Below are 16,186 nucleotides of genomic sequence, written 5' to 3'. Positions count from 1 at the left end.
CACACTTACTGCAGTGTTTCTTTTAGTGCTATCCTTTGAAGCATGTGTGGGAGACATGACAGATGAAAAGATAAGTCTGATCTCATATGCATCCAGTGAAGCTCTCTAGTGCCATTAAAGAATGCATTTGTAATTTTTACACAAGTTGGCCTTTTTATAGTATGATATTAATCTAAACTTGAGTGCAGTGCAACATCCAGATCTGCTATCATGTTTCTGCTTTATAATGTTCTTCTCTTTTTTAAATAGTAAATGTAACCTCTGGATAAGCAGCTTCTTTCCCTTTCCTTAGTAGGCCGAACTGAATCATCTCACTAATTCAACTGAAGATTGGCTTTGGAAAAATAACAAGAGAAGTCCAAGCTGATGCTAATGCCAGCGGTGACTCTGTGGTTGTAGACATATACCTGCTGTGCTTCAGTCTGAGCCCACACACTTGTGTTGTGTACTGTAGGCAATGTGCAAATGGAGACTTTCACATTACAATCTCGAGTAGATTGCTTTTTGTTTTTAACATCAGCATAAGAGTTACTGTAAGTCTTCGCCATACCCAAGTCAGTCTCATCTGTTTGTGGGTGGAATATCGAAACACTTGCCTCAATACATGATGCTTATACCTTTCCCATGGTGCTTATGCCTGTTAATGAGCTGGGGCTTTGATAACAGCTACTGTTCTGTGATTTGCAAAAGAGCGCTTCTGTTTTGTGAAAGAAAAAAGGAATTAAGATGTGAGGTGGTAGGTTTTTTTGGTAAAAGGTAAAGCTATCTCAGGCTGTTCTTAAGAAGGGTTCTTATACTAAAACTGTTAGGCTTTTAGTTACCTTTCCCAAGTCTTGGAAAAAATGAGGATATTTTGAAATGAAGACACATCCATTTTTCCACTAGTATGACAGCACTATATCATGATAGGCCTAAGTGAACAACAAGCTGGTGAGTGAGTTCTGAAGTGTTAAGAGCATAGTATGTGATTTTTATTTGAAGCATTCTGTATAGAGTTTTAAGATTCAGAATGGAGATAGGTCTTGTGTCAGGGTGGAGACTGCAGCTGACGTGAAGTGAGGACTGGTAGGTGGTAAAAGGCTTGGGGTGGAAATCTGGTGGCTTCTGTTTGACTCAATAGAGAAGGGGAGAAAGTCAAGGGAGACAAGGGGAAAATTAATGTGACTAAGGTGATGAGCTAGGAGAGTGATCTTTTTTATGACTTTCTGTGTGGATATGAGAAAGAGCTGAATTATATTTGTTGAGGCTGGAAGGAAAAAATGTTACAGTAGTTGGGTTGCAAGACTGGCAGTCCAGACAGATTGGCAGGAAAAGCTCTATCTCTGATTGTATATAGGGAGATGCAACAAGATTTATAGTCATGGTCAGAATGTGGTGGCCAACAGGGAATTCACAGCTGAAGGTTTTTGGCATGAACCACAGGATTATGGATTTGCCCACAATTGTTCAAGAAGGGAGAAAACAGGCGAGGGAACACTTTCTCCCTTTTGGGGGGAGTGGAAGAGGAGGGAAGAAGAGCAAAGTAGACTTCTGTCTCTGTGGTGTTAGGGGGTTTTTTACTATTGTTTTGGCTGACAGCTATCTATCTGCAAGGACATAACTAGAAGCAGACTTGAGATTTGGTGAATGGAAGATGAAGCAGCATAGGAGCAGAAGTTGTCAAACAAATGTGTCTGTGGACAAGGTATTTAAAAAATAAGGTGCATAGAGACACTCCTTTAAAACATTCAGAGTGAATGAGGTGAATTTTTTAAAAAGGATAATTTGAAAAAGAATGAGAAGAGTTGTCAGAATGGTGTGTAAACCAGTGGATCACAGGATCTCAAAGACGGTCTTGTAACTGTCATCAACTAAGGTGCCTCATTGCTGAGGCTCATCGGGTTTGACAATGCAAATAACTTAATTTGTGAAGAGTTCTTGGATGTATTTTTCCAGTGCCCATGGTCCATCTGTACAATTTTCCTAATACAAACAGCACTGAAATATCTTCTAGTTGGTTCTGCTTTGTTCTTTTTAATTGCAAATGCACCTGCTCTAATACGAGAATTTGCGACTAATTTGCAGAAAGTGGTGGGAGTTTGTCAATGAGGTACCTTCATACTAAATACTAAAGAAGTAGTACTGCTGTGTTTGTATTGAACTGTCAGTGCTGTAGGCTTGAGGTGTCAATCATCTGAGTAAATGCTCAGATGTTTGTGTTTAGGGCTTTTCTTAAGAAGGTTAAAAATTAAGACAGGTATTTTGAGTGCATGTGTTTGTGTGCAGGTAGAGGAGTGTTGGTTAAAATTCATGAGACTACAATGCAATTTAATAAAGAGAATTTGTATCCTGTAGTGTGAATTGAGGTGATTTTGAGAGTTAAAAGCCTGTCTGAGAGATAAGCATCAGAGTTATCAGGTAAGCCAGTTAATAAATGCGGTAATGCACACAGCAACCTCTACAGAGCTTTGGACCCTCAAGCATCAGAATAATGCTTTCACAATTACAGGCAGCTTTTTGATAAAAACTACTTTGTAATATGCAGATGGACTTTTTTTTTCCCCCCACTAAAGTGTTTCTCCACTAAATCTTCATGCAATTGCATAGTTCTGAGGCATAACCTCCTGTGCCTTATTCTAAATCAATTAGCTTTTTAATAATCGTCTGCTGTTTTAAGGTTGCTAAGCAATCGTCAGTGTGATACTAATTTTTAACCAGGAAAGCTGTGGCCCACCCTCCAGTTATTTTCTTAAAAGTGATTACCAGCAGGGCAGTTACAGAAGCTCATAGATATCTCCTTTGGTGAAGGTTCTGACTCCTGAGTATGAAATTATCGCATTATCTTGCACTTCCACTTAATTTCTCAGATATAATCATATATCAACATATTGAACAATAGGTGCCTGTGCTTGCTCCAACACTGATTTCTTAAGTGTCCTAGATAGTTTATAGAGTTATTGTAAGCACATCAAATGGTGGGGGGAACCCTCTACTGCCCTTTGTTGTGGGGAATGCCTACATTCTCATATTTTTCTAGTGATGACTAATTGAACCAGCTAAGTTTATTTGATTGGAAGGAGGCCCTGCTCAGTTTTGCTAACTTGCTTTTGTGTTCCCAGCAGTAACGGTTCTGTTGTCTGCTAGGTCGAAGAATACACACGTTGACATACACACCAAAAAAGTGTGCCAGTCCTGTCTGCTGTGTTTGTTCCTGACTGATTCTGTGTTCAGAGGTTTACAGTGAGCAAATAGGGAGCTCGTTCAGGGACAGGGTTCTCTTTTCTGTATTGTAAAGAGGAAAATGCTACAATTTTCGTCTTCACAACTTTCCTAATGCTTACTATTACAATTTTTCAGCCTTCTTGGACTAGTAGATCACAGCTGAGCAAACAGCACAATACGCTACAAAGAGGAAAGAGGTCTACTTACAATAAGCTCCTCTTCTGGGATTTTGCCACATAAATGTTCCACATACTTAAAATTTAACTTTGCTAGAGTAAAACACCATAATGAAAATTTTCTTTTGTAATGGAGGACATGCAGACTTTAGCTTGGCGTATTTAGAAAGTCATGTTTATGTTGTCTCTTGTTTCAGGTTCTACACTTTGCTGGTGCTGTCCACTGCTCTTTTTGGAAGGCCTCCTTTCAAGAATGTAATTGTGAATGGCCTTGTTCTTGCCAGGTTGGTATGTTAGTCAGTTCTCCTCTGGACAGATTTTTAGTCAAAGAATATTTCAGATAAGTCCCTGCAAATTGTAAATTAAATCTGAAATGGACTTTGGAGCCGTTAAGACTTGTCAGGGAGATATCGATGTTGCAGGAGGTAAGAGGCACCTGAGAGTGTGAGGTTTATACATCCCAGCAATCTGTTGCACTAGGTTCTTTCCAGCAGGATTAGTCCTTCCTAGAGAGAAAGAGAAAATGAGTAACAAGTCAGAATAGGAAAGAATAGAAAATAAATGATACTTGTTATGGAGAGTAAAAGGGATTATAAATGTAGCTCTAGATGTAATTTTAAATAAGTTAATTATATTTGTTTCCCTTTATTTTCTAATAAAGCTTTGCCAGTGGGCTGGATTCAAAACAAGTGCATCTTCCCTCAGCTTTGGTAGGAAAGACAGATTTCCTGCTTAGATTTGTAACTTGGGAGCCTCTTGGGTTGGGTTTTGGGTTTTGGTGGGTTTTTTTGTTTGTTTGGTTGGTTTTTGGTTTTTTGTTTAGTTGCTCTCATGGGTTCAACAGTCATACTGAAATGATGTGCTAATATATAATCATGTCTATGCTACTAAGAACATAATAGGACAGGAAAATTAAACTGAATTTGAAATGCCTTTTTTCTTTATCCACGTATTACAAGAATTTTGGGAATTTATGGTTACATTCTGATATTTTCTAGTGATGGCCAAAAAATGAGCAAAAGGAAGAAGAATTATCCTGATCCAATGAGTATTGTAAATAGTTACGGAGCTGATGCACTAAGGTAGGATTTCTTCAATTAATGTACAATCTGATATGTTAGCTTTCTGTTCATAGCAGACATATACCAGGAGGGCTGCTTACGGGTTTTTGACAATTAGCAGTAGGAAGAAAGTTAATTTTAGAAACTTCTAGACCACTATGGCAGCCAAATAGCTGAAAGAGTGGATGACTCAAAAGACCTGGCAATAGTTACAGTGCCTGGCCTTTCTATACCCTTGTCTTATCTCCCTCAAGGCTGGTACAACCAAAGCTGACATCCACTCGAACCAGCACTGTCTGCTCTTGCAGCTAATAGTCTGAGTTGACCCAGTGAAAATTTGAATAAAATCTTTGAGAGCCATACTATTAGTTTACTGTTAAATTGTTATTTTAGGGAAAGATTACTGTGTAATACACAGAAATTTTTGTTTGCTGCTTATACTCCACATTTGCTAAAGAGAAGGCATAAGAATACAGTATGTACCTAGTAGTAGTGAAACGAGAAAAGCAAAAGTGGAGCAGCCTAATGTGTATATATAAATTGTCCTGGTCAGAGATTAAACACAGTTCAAGTGTTTCACTAAAATTATACTGATGTATAAATGTAATTATGCAGTTGCCTGGTACTTTGGCTAGATGCATTAACTACATGCACCAAGTGATACCTTGAGGTAAAGGTACAATAAAGACATTTTAATAACTGCGGGAGTACACTACTTACGCATTTCTCAAGAGCCCTGTAATTCTTGCTATATATAAGAAAACCTTAAACTCTCACACACATTGAATTGTATGTTACAACTACACATGGTAACGATTGGGCTGAATGAAAGCTTAGTGTACCGTGGGTTGTTTATCTGAGAAAGACGGTTGTTGCTTGTTCTATATAATTTTAAAAAAATAGATGTGAAGTTCCTTATTGTTTCAAGCTTTAGCATTTAAAAGACCTAGTAAATTATCTTCTCATATAAGTTTACAATGGGCAGTTGGGTGGATTTCTTAAATTTAATCAAGATTGTTCTGTACAAATAATCAAGGTGTATTAGCAGAATACCAGTGAATTGGTAGCTGGAACAATATGAGTGAAAAGGGTTGGAGTTACTCATATTGGAGATTTTTAAATTGCGGGTGATGTTGAAAAAAACCAAACACCTGCCTTCTTTATAAAACAAAGCAAAAAATGTAAACCACCAGAAGTTACATTTCAATTATTCAGCTTTTTTTTATCTCTGAAAAGCTAATTCATTTTTCTGCCTGTGTACTCATTCTTTAATGTCACATTTATTTATACATACACCCACATAGAGAGTAAAAAGCATTGCAGACTAGGTTCGTTTATGGAAGGAGCTCTGCGATTCAGTTGTCTCTGCTTATTCGCTGAAGCATTTGATGTGTTCTGTTTATAGAAAAAGCTACAACTGAGTTTTTCTCCTTGGCACTGGTTCCCTGCAGAGTTACTTTAGCTTTTGCAGTATGTACATATATATATATTTTTTTTTTTTTTAACTACACCTTTGAAGTATTCTCAGCAGTATCTTGATAAATAGATCAGCAGAAAACATACATGTAAGTTGTTTAAATGAATATGGAATTGAATGGAAAGGGCAAACAGAAGAAATAACAGCACAGTAAACTTAACAATCCAACTTCAGACTTCCTGAAACTTGAATCCTGTGTGAAATCTGCAAGAATTGTCAAAAACATTTATATTTTAATATTCCTAAGACCTATGACTTGGGTTGGGTAGCTGTCAAAGTTGAAGTATGTCAGAAAGAGATCTGCTGGCCATAGTATTTACAAGATGTTTGATTTCATGTATCCTGAGGTAAGTGTTGCTGTTAGAAGTGATGTGTTACATTCTCTTCTCAATTTGTTCTTAAAATGTAGAAGAAATAACATAATGCCACAGACTACTGTTTTAGAGAGATGGAAAGGAGGTTACTTTATTGTTTCTCATAGTGTTAGAAAACTTGATAATACTGGTTTGATTTGAGGAAGGTTTTATTTTCTGCCCAATGGGTAATATCACTAGGTGTAACTAAATTGATGGAACTATCCCTTTATCAGGTGCCTTATTTCTCTTTCCGTATGATAGATGTAAGATAGATTCCAATCTTTGCATTGGAATAATTTGGGAAATTACTATTCTTTTAACATTTACATATGGTAAGGCATTGTAGGGCTGCTATGTTAAAAAACAAAACAAAACAAAAAAAACCCCAACCCCAAAACTGTAGCCTGAGAGCTACATTTGCTTCATTTTCTCATGCTAAGGGCTGTTTTAACAAGACTTCTTACAGATTCTGCAGCAAGTGCTGCTGAGGTGGGTGCGGAGGAGCAATTTAACGGATCCTTCATAGTTCTGATTAGCTTGCATTGCTACCTCCTCAGGAGGAAAACAGTGGAGGCAATTTGAAGTGGTCATTATTCTAGGTAAGTCCTAAACTGGTGAAAGGCCTGGAGTATCCTGGTGTGCCCTAGGGCCAGACCAGCTCTCGTATTCAGAGCAAAGTTACATTTGACTTCTGAAATAAATTAATGAGTAATAAGCACATAAATAATTGTGACAGGAGGTTTGTTTTAAATATATACTTATAAATTCTAGTTTCATTTAAGGACTTACTAGTTCATTATCATGCTTAATTCTTCTGTACTTTTGTAAATTTATAATTTGAATTCAGATATCATGTTTAAAAATACTTTTTTTTTTTTTTTTTTACTTCCCAATACAGTAGTGGAGATGCCCATTTCTGTGCTGCATTACTGTCTGTTTACTCTTGCAGCTCTATTTTTATGTATTCATCTTATGCAACAAGCCGTCTCCTGAAGAATTTATGGGCTGGTATTCTTGAATGTGCTGTGTCAAACCCCATTAAGATTTTAAAGCCTCCTAAAGGAAGTGCCTATAAAGTTATATTAGTTTAGAATCATGATTTTAAAAGTTGATAAAATGTGAGAAAATGAGTTGATAAATTCTGTTGAGAAATGCCACAATATTTAAAATAAATATTTGATTTGTTTTTCATGTGTGGAAAATTAAATTAAGTGTATCTAAATCAAGTTTGTATTCACGGTTTTTTTGATACCTGAGTAACATCTGGTTTCTTTTTGAGTTAACTTGATAGATACCAGTTTGTCTCTGTAGACAGAATATTTGTTTAGGGAAGAAGATGGGATAAAGTATAAAGATGATTTTTTGTGAACTTGCAGCCAGCAAGGAGGCTGGGGGACATGTCTTTCTGTCTGAAATGAGGAACCGTTAGCTTGAGAGAGACTGACCAGAGGAGGATCTCCCTAGACAGGGTGGATATTCATGTATAGATGAACCCTCTTGGCTGAGGTGGGCATGATTCCGTGAGGGGCTACTTCTGATAGAAGTAGTCAGCATCACCTGAATCCTCCCCTTTGCTCTTTCAGAGCTGTTTCTGGAGCTGAGGCACATTTGTATCGGTAGGAGGTACATCCTTTGTCCTGTTTTGGGGCTGTTTTTCTTGAAAATGTTAATTTCTGCTCTTTTACTTTGATTTGCCTGTTTTGCCTTGCTCCGTAGTCTTATGTTTGCAATGGGCCCAAAGGTTTTTATAATTGAGAAAATTAACTAGACTGAGTAGAAAGGTAATGTGTCATTGTTAAGGAATTCAAAATATTACCTAAACAATAGGTCCCATTCTGAAGATGAATACTAATTCCACGTATCCACTGCTTGTTTTATACTGTGATAGCATCTGAGCATGTGTTATCACTTCAGTTAACTATTAAAATTATTCTAGAGTAAAAAAAATTTGAATTCCAATTCCATATGCAGTATCATAAAAATAATCCTGTAGCACTAGGAAGTAAATTGTCATATGTTCAATATGTTACATGCTTACAATACTGTCTTCCTTAGAGTCCTTAGTGTGAAACTACTCCCTTGGGTATCTTTCTCTTGCTATGCATCTCTCTAGGGTTTACTGTATGTTTAAGTGCATTTCTATCAGTGTATGCATTTTTAAGCTTTTAAGTATTGTGTTCTTATTTTGCAGGTTATACCTGATCAATTCTCCCGTGGTAAGAGCAGAAAACCTGAGATTTAAGGAGGAAGGAGTAAGGGATATACTGAAGGATGTCTTCCTGCCCTGGTACAATGCATATCGCTTTCTTGTTCAGAATGTTCAGATCCTGCAACATCAGGTACAGATCTCTCGAGCGTGGAAAAGCAAAGTGGAAGGGGCTTTGTGCTTTTTCCACTGTTATAGTGAATTAGCATTGTAGAGAAATTTAGTCTGGAAGGGAGGTCTGGACTCTGGAGGTCATCTGATCTTTACTTCCTTGTTCAAAGCAAGGCTGACTTCAAAGTTAGATCAGGTTGTATATACTTACTGTTAATTTCTGTGTTATTTGCTGTTTGTACCCTGTTTTATAAAGCTATAATCACCTGCATCTTTCTCTTCTTGACCAAGCTTATTATTATATCGAAAGGAGGAGTGGAAGGTAGGGGACTGTCAAGACGTAACAGCTATCATTTCTCAGGTTAGGGTGCTCTTGATTCCCTTTTATTTGAGATAAATGGGGTGCTATTGCGTTCATACTCTTGAAATTAGAGAACAAGATAGGGACTTTGAGTTTGTGGGGTTAATACATACTAAGTGATTATCTGCTGCTAGTCACCTTGCTGGGAACACCAGTTAAAAGCCATGTACCATATGTGCTTGAGGGAATCAGTCTGAAATGTCCATACAAAGCCTTGTTGGTTTTCTAGTAATTGTCTTATCAGTGTTTGTGTAGTAGCTTGGAGGCAGTAGGTGTCACTAATACTGCCTTGAGTGCTGCTGCGGCTTTTTCTTTGCTGTTACCCTACGTCATGTAGTCAGGCATGGCTACATCGCAGGAAAGATGCTGTCGGAGGATGGCATCTGGACTGCAAATATCGCTGCACTGAGAACATTGCTTAATAGCATACAGATTTAACACAAATAGAACTGCAAATAAGTAATGAAGAGAAAGTTATTTTCAGTAGCAGCTGCTGTGACAATTTCTTGAGCTAACTCATTTACTGTAAGTTTAGTTATGAATCTGCATAAAAATGTTTAACTTGGGAATACTCAATACTGAATACATTAGCCACAGCAAGAAAATTGCCTTCTGTAACATGACAGTTAATTTTTTAAAAGTTAAATTTAAATACAACTTAGAAAAAAAAATGAAGAAATGGAATGGAAAGAAAGGTAAACCATCATAAAAGCAATAATGCTTTAGACTTGTAGATTACATTTGAAGTTGACTAAAAAATGCTGGATGAGTGACATGAGTTTCTATACTTTCAGAATGAAAGCAAGATTAAAATTCCTTTCTTATAGTAATTTTTCATTTAAACTGAAGATTTTATGTGTATATTTGTATAGTTTTTGTTGAAAGCAATTTTAATCTTTCAGCTGAGATTAATGATAGAAGGCTACCACTTGTTAATGCAGACTTTTATGGGAGAGTGGGAACTAAGCAAAAAAGTTCAAACCTTGTACTACACATGGAATTACAGTAGCAGCCTAATCACTGTGGAGAGCTGCCATTTGAAGCAATAAAGGCAGCTGACTTCAATAAATAGTACAGTAAATAGCTGACTTTAAAAAGAGAAAACTACTTATTTACAACGCCTTTTGGGAAGAAAGTCTGGTAACTTCAGATCCTAATATTTAACAAATCTTTTCTTAGGATCCCTAGACAGCATTCATCAAACTTACACATTGCCCCAAAAATATACCTCAATTTTTCCTGTTTGACCTTTGACTTATCTAAAGTGTGCTTTGCAGCTTTTTGCTGTGATCCCATTAAATCTTGCAAGATCAGCCAAATTGGGGATGGAAGACCCCAGTGGAAAATCCAGGTGCTTAGGCAGATAGTTTTGGTAATTCAGCAGATGTCATTTTTCTTTCTAAATAGATAGTGAAACCATTCCTATGCACCATATTAGGCAAAAGAATGTGCTATTGGAGGCGATAGTGCTTAAATTAGATTTCATGCACAGGCTTAAACAACTTTTTCATTGTATTCTGCCTCCTGCAAGAGAAAAACTATAATCCCAGTGTCCTGGATGAAATATAATAATAATTTTTATGCTTACTGTAATTACCACAGTAACTGTAGTTGGTAAAATGATTGCTGACCTCACACTGGGACTGCTGCACTTCTGGGTATGCAGATGCATTTCCTTCCTGAGTATCTTCTCCTTTATACTATGGAAGTGGATGCATAATTATGGGGTTGAATAATCCAAACAGATTTTTTTCATCTGGACTCTGAGGGAAGGGAAAGTCCAAAGACTCTTAAACCCAGATATTAAATACTGTTTGTAGATCTGAAAAAAAAAAAAACCCAACCCCCCTGTTTTCAACCAGTTATAAGAACATTCACATGGTAAAGAGTCAGACTGTAGACTCCGACAAGTGTGCTTATGTGGTGGGTTGACACCTGGCTGGATGCCAAGTGCCCCCAAAGCTGCTCTATCACTCCCCTCCTCAGCTGGACAGGGGAGAGAAAATACAATGAAAGTCTCGTGGGTTGAGATAAGGACAGGGAGAGATCACTCACCAGTTACCGTCATGGGGAAAACAGACTCAACTTGGGGAAAATTAACTTAATTTATTGCCAATCAAACCAGAGTAGAATAATGAGAAGTAAAAGCAAATCCTAAAACACCTTCCCCCCACTCCTCCCTCCTTCCCAGGCTCAACTCCACTCCTGGTTTTCTCCACCTCCTCCCCCCAGCAGTGCAGGGGGACGGGGATGGGGTTTACGGTCAGTTCATCACACGTTATTTTCTGCCGCTTCATCCTCCTCAGGGGCAGGACTCCTCACACTCTTCCCCTGCTCCAGCGTGGGGTCCCTCCCACGAGAGACAGTCCTCCATGAACTTCTCCGATGTGGGTCCCTCCCACGGGCTGCAGTTCTTCACGAACTGCTCCAGCATGGGTCCCTTCCACGGGGTGCAGTCCTTCAGGCACAGACTGCTCCAGCGCGGGCTCCTCTCTCCATGGGGCCACAGGTCCTGCCAGGAGCATGCTCCAGCGTGGGGTTCCCATGGGGTCACAGCCTCCTTTGGGCACCCACCTGCTCCGGCATGGGGTCCTCCCCGGGCTGCAGATGGAGATCTGCTCCACCGTGGACCTCCCTGGGCTGCAGGGGGACAGCCTGCCTCACCACGGTCTTCATCACCACGGGCTGCAGGGGAATCTCTGCTCCGGCACCTGGAGCATCTCCTCCCCTTCCTTCTTCACTGGCCTGGGGCTCTGCAGGGTTGTTTCTCTCACATGTTCTCACTCCTCTCTCCGGCTGCAGCTTCTGTGCCCCAGCAACTTTTTTTCCTTCTTAAATATGTTATCACAGAGGCACTACCACCATCGCTGATGGGCTCGGTCTTGGCCAGCGGTGGGTCCATCTTGGAGCCGGCTGGCATTGGCTCTGTCGGACACAGGGGAAGCTTCCAGCAGCTTCTCACAGAAGCCACCCCTGTAGCCCCCCAGCTACCAAAACCTTGCCACACAAAGCCAATACAGCTTACTTGTGGTCTTGCTTGCAATGCTCTACAGAGTCAGCAAAGTGTTATGAAATGTTTCAGACGGGTGCAAACATCAGTATGTTGGAAGGCAACAAAATCCACTATAGGCATGTTGGATGCCTAAAAATTCCACCTGTTTTTTCAGGTTGTTAGGTTCTTCTATGTTTTAATCTGTTGAAATTGTTACATGCTCTTAAAAAATAATTATATTGTTTATATACACGTTCCCCCAATAGAATTCATCTTCATAGTGCATTTCTTGTAAATGCTTCAGATCCTCCTAGATGAAGGATTTATGTAAATTCAAGAGTCCTACCCTGTGTCTGGAAGCTATGACTTAGACTGCAAACAGGGAAAGAACGACTGCATACCATTGTGTGCTGTACTACTTTTTATCTGGTTTACCAGATCCAAATAACTGGCCTCCTTTGTAGTTGAAGGTGTGGTGAAATCAGCAGCAGTGGGAGTCAGGTTTTCCTTAGCTATTTCTCTTACATACTTGTTTGTGGAATTTAATATTCTCTCTTAGGAAACCAGTGTAACACAGTGAAGGTGACAAAATATTAGTGGCTGACAGGTGATTCGATACAGAGATTTGAATATATACTCTTATGACTTGAAAATGTGTTTTGTGTTTTTATGTTGATGATAGGATGAGGGAAGAGAATTCCTTTACAATGAGAACACAGTTAAGGAGAGCAATAACATCATGGATAAATGGATTCTTTCTTTTACCCAATCACTCATTCAGTTCTTCAAAGCTGAAATGGCAGGTATGCACATGTTTGGTTGGGTGTGTGTATGGGTGTTTAATTTTTGATTAGAGAACTAGCCATTTCATCCAGAGATTTCCAGATTCCACGAGACTTACAGTTCAGATAAAAGGAAGGAAATCTTCAACCAGCTACCATAATACATGGAATGCTGCTTTCATGGGTGTTAATACAGATTTTGCTATGCTTGTTCAAGAGTTTTCAAAAAGTGATGAGGTTTTTTCGTCACGGCTAATCCTATGAGCTCAGTGACATAGCTTGTTGCTGTAACAACATCTGCAGTGCTTGGAGCAATTAATAATATTATAATAGTAACTGAAAGACAGCAGTGAAAAGGAGGCCAAATAGAATTTGGGGATGCTGTAAAAAAAGGATAAAATGGGCAGTGCTCAAGTCAGCTAAATAAAATAATTTTGAGAGGTACATGAGCATGGGGAATAAATTTTCCCCTGCATAGTTCCATGGAGAGGATTGCTTTGTGATCATACTGGGAGTGTGTGCAGCAGGATGGAATAGCATTAGGATATCACATAGCTGTAAGAAGATACTCTCCTTGTTTTTCTTCCTGCATGTTGTCTTTTTCATCATCCCATACCTCTCAATGCTCACACTATATTAAGACAATATTAATTGCAAAGAGAAGGTGCTGCAAGAGCCCCCTGAAGTAACTGGTGCGATCCAGTAAGCTTACAAACTTACAGATAAAGTCACAATGGGATTTGGTGCCTTGAAGGGCGCTAGAAACCTAGGTATTGGAAAGAAGGTGGCTTTTGCTGTTGTAGTTCCTGTTTATGAATAAACTAACAACCCCCCCCATGTCCTCGGAAGAATTTTTAGAAGCTTTCCGCAGGTGTGCTTGAGCTAGGGGAAGGAAGGTATTAGTGGGATAATAGATAATGAGGAAACAGCCAAATGCCAGATCTGAGTTTATGAGGACACAGGACAGTCCTCCTCTGCTTCAGTCGTCTCTTGTATCTCAGTCTCCCTCTTAGACTGGCATGAAGTTCACTCTCACTAAGACCAGTAAGGTGAGTTTACCTTGCTACAGTAGATAAAGCAGGTCGTTTTGGTAATAACAAAATTCAGGTGAGGTCATCGAATAACATTTCATTAAAGGAAGAAAGAATCCTCAAACTACCAAAACCAAAAACATGATAAAAGATGGCTGTTGTTAATGAAAATGTGGCTGCTTCATAGAAGTTTTGTCCTTGAAATTTGATGGTGGTGTGTGAGTTTCACGTGTTGCCAAACAGAAATAGGCAGAGCCTATGCAAGTTTACACGCTGCATGTAAAAAGGAAAATACTTTGAGGGATAGTGGAAAATTCTTTTGTGAATGTGTACCTGGGATCTTGGATTACTGCATGGTTTAAACAGAAATAATATTTGCAGGAAGGTGAGTATGGGGGTAGAAATTTGAATTTGCTGCTCTGGATTTCTCAGAGGAAGATGAAGCTAATAAAAAGGCATGTGTCAGCTGACTTCTTTAAAAAGCAAGAAGATCCTTCCAAGCAGGAGAAGAAAATTCCTGTTGGAAAATGACAATGTAAAGACTTTCAAGACTGTAGTGTTGGTATTAAACGCTATTGTCTTGTGTTAGATAAAGATAACATGATGTGCTCGTCAAATGAGTGACACATCTCATTTGGAAGTGATTAATAAACATGATTTTTCAATTTATTTTTCTGCATAAACTCTGAATTCAGTCAGACATATTAATGAGATGCAGTAAATTTGTGTACTGCAACATGATACTCTTGTGCTAATCTCTTAAACTAGTTTGGGATTTTTTTTAAAAGATTTTCTACTTCATATGACTTGAAGTAGGAAAAATGTCAGGAAGAGGCAAAGGAAGATTATAATGGTGACTGATAATCTCAAATGCTAGGTAAAGGAGATAAATACACTACACAAGCTTCATTTTAGAACCCAAGATTTTGAAAATCATAATAATGAAAAAATAATAAACAAATGCAGAAGCTGTTGTAGATGTGGCATGATGTGAGCAAAAAGAAATGATTGTGTTCGCCAACTAATGCCATACAACTCTGTTACCTGCAAGATGTGTAAAAAAAAAAAAAAAAAAAAAAAAAAAAATTGTTGCTTCTGCCATGTCTAAAGCATAGCTGAGGCAGTGGTGCTGATGTGATACTTGGGCACTATCTGTCAAAGAAATGGCACAGTCTGCACTGTGACGTGCTGTTCCTGCAGCTGTGACCCTGTGTAAGAACATACAGGCTTGAAACTCTAAATGGCAAGGAGACACCACTAACCAGAAAAATGTTGCAATTGAGTTTAGCTTCTTCCATTTAATCAAGTGTATTTTATAGCAGAGCTAAATTTTACACCAATTGCCTGCCTCTAGAAAAATGTTTCCATTAAGTAAAACTTATGTTAATTCTGCCCCAGTTTCTACTAGTAGCTTGAATAGCCAGCAGTATTTCAGCCTAAAGGGAGTCCCTGTCAGTTTAGTATTGACCTCACTTGACTAGACTGAGGGTGGGAAGGGGAACATACCTGTGCACACTCCAACTTTGGGATGCTTTAGGGAACCTAGGAAAACTTCAGAAAGGCATTAACAACCCTCTGCTAATCCTGGCCTGGGGAGAGCTTTTGACTTCCTAGAACGTATGCGATTGGAGCAAAAGGAGACAACACATATCAGAAAGCAGCATCGTTTCAATTATTCATGGAAAATTGGCAATAGTTAAATGTGTTGAAACCATACACATGTCTGTTTGTAAGAGGGTTTTTGCTGTTGTGTGTTATCTCTGGTTTATTAGGTGCCCAAAACTGGAGCTGTAGACACTGTCTTCCGAAGTGCTGCAGGTTAGGTAGATGTGTGCCAATAACCTCTTCAGCAGCAGCTGGTACAGCTAACTTAGCTTCACTTTGATAATAATGCACTTATCCAAATGAATTATTAGCTACTGAATAGTAGTATAGTTTCGCCACTAAACCTCATCTTTTATGATGGAAGCTTCTGGGGTTTGGACCCTTTGGTAAATAGGGCAAGTAATAAGATATTGGGAAGATATTATGGAAAGTAATAGGGCAAACAATCCTTTGTGCGTAAGGGGGGTTAGAATGCTGTATTTAAAAACAGTAAGCCTTATTACGCTTTTTTTCTTAAGTGCCCAATACAAGAAATTATTTTACAAAACAACTTTTCTCCTGATGACTGAAATTGAAAGAAGAGTATGTGTGTCTCTGTGCATGTGTGTGGCCATGTATATGCATGCCTTTTTCTTGAGACATGAAAAAGTAAGATTTCATGATTCGGTTTATGAACTGGGATTACAGCATTGAGGGGAGAAATGCATGTTTCCAGGCTAACTTGAATCTCTTGTTAAAGATATACTATCCCTGAAGGGTGTTCTTTTTAATTTGTTTTTAACCAGTCTCCTAACTAGATAGTGAATAGCTAGAAGAGAGCTGGGAAT

General features: G+C 38.6%; 1 protein-coding gene across 5 annotated transcripts in view; it reads left to right on the top strand.

The window, feature by feature from the left end:
- Positions 1 to 16,186, top strand: part of IARS1 (isoleucyl-tRNA synthetase 1) — a 114,683-nt gene that overhangs the window by 61,933 nt on the left and 36,564 nt on the right. For all 5 annotated transcript variants that reach the window (XM_052776156.1, XM_052776160.1, XM_052776159.1 and 2 more), the window contains 4 exons: positions 3,575 to 3,661; positions 4,376 to 4,459; positions 8,463 to 8,610; positions 12,624 to 12,744. In XM_052776156.1, coding sequence (XP_052632116.1) covers positions 3,575 to 3,661; positions 4,376 to 4,459; positions 8,463 to 8,610; positions 12,624 to 12,744 — 440 coding nt within the window. The remainder of the gene's footprint in view (positions 1 to 3,574; positions 3,662 to 4,375; positions 4,460 to 8,462; positions 8,611 to 12,623; positions 12,745 to 16,186) is intronic.

The sequence above is a fragment of the Harpia harpyja genome, chromosome Z (genome assembly GCF_026419915.1).
Source record: "Harpia harpyja isolate bHarHar1 chromosome Z, bHarHar1 primary haplotype, whole genome shotgun sequence".
Taxonomy (NCBI): Eukaryota; Metazoa; Chordata; class Aves; order Accipitriformes; family Accipitridae; genus Harpia; species Harpia harpyja.
Note: the sequence above shows the minus strand (reverse complement) of the source record. Positions and strands in the feature narration are given on the sequence as shown.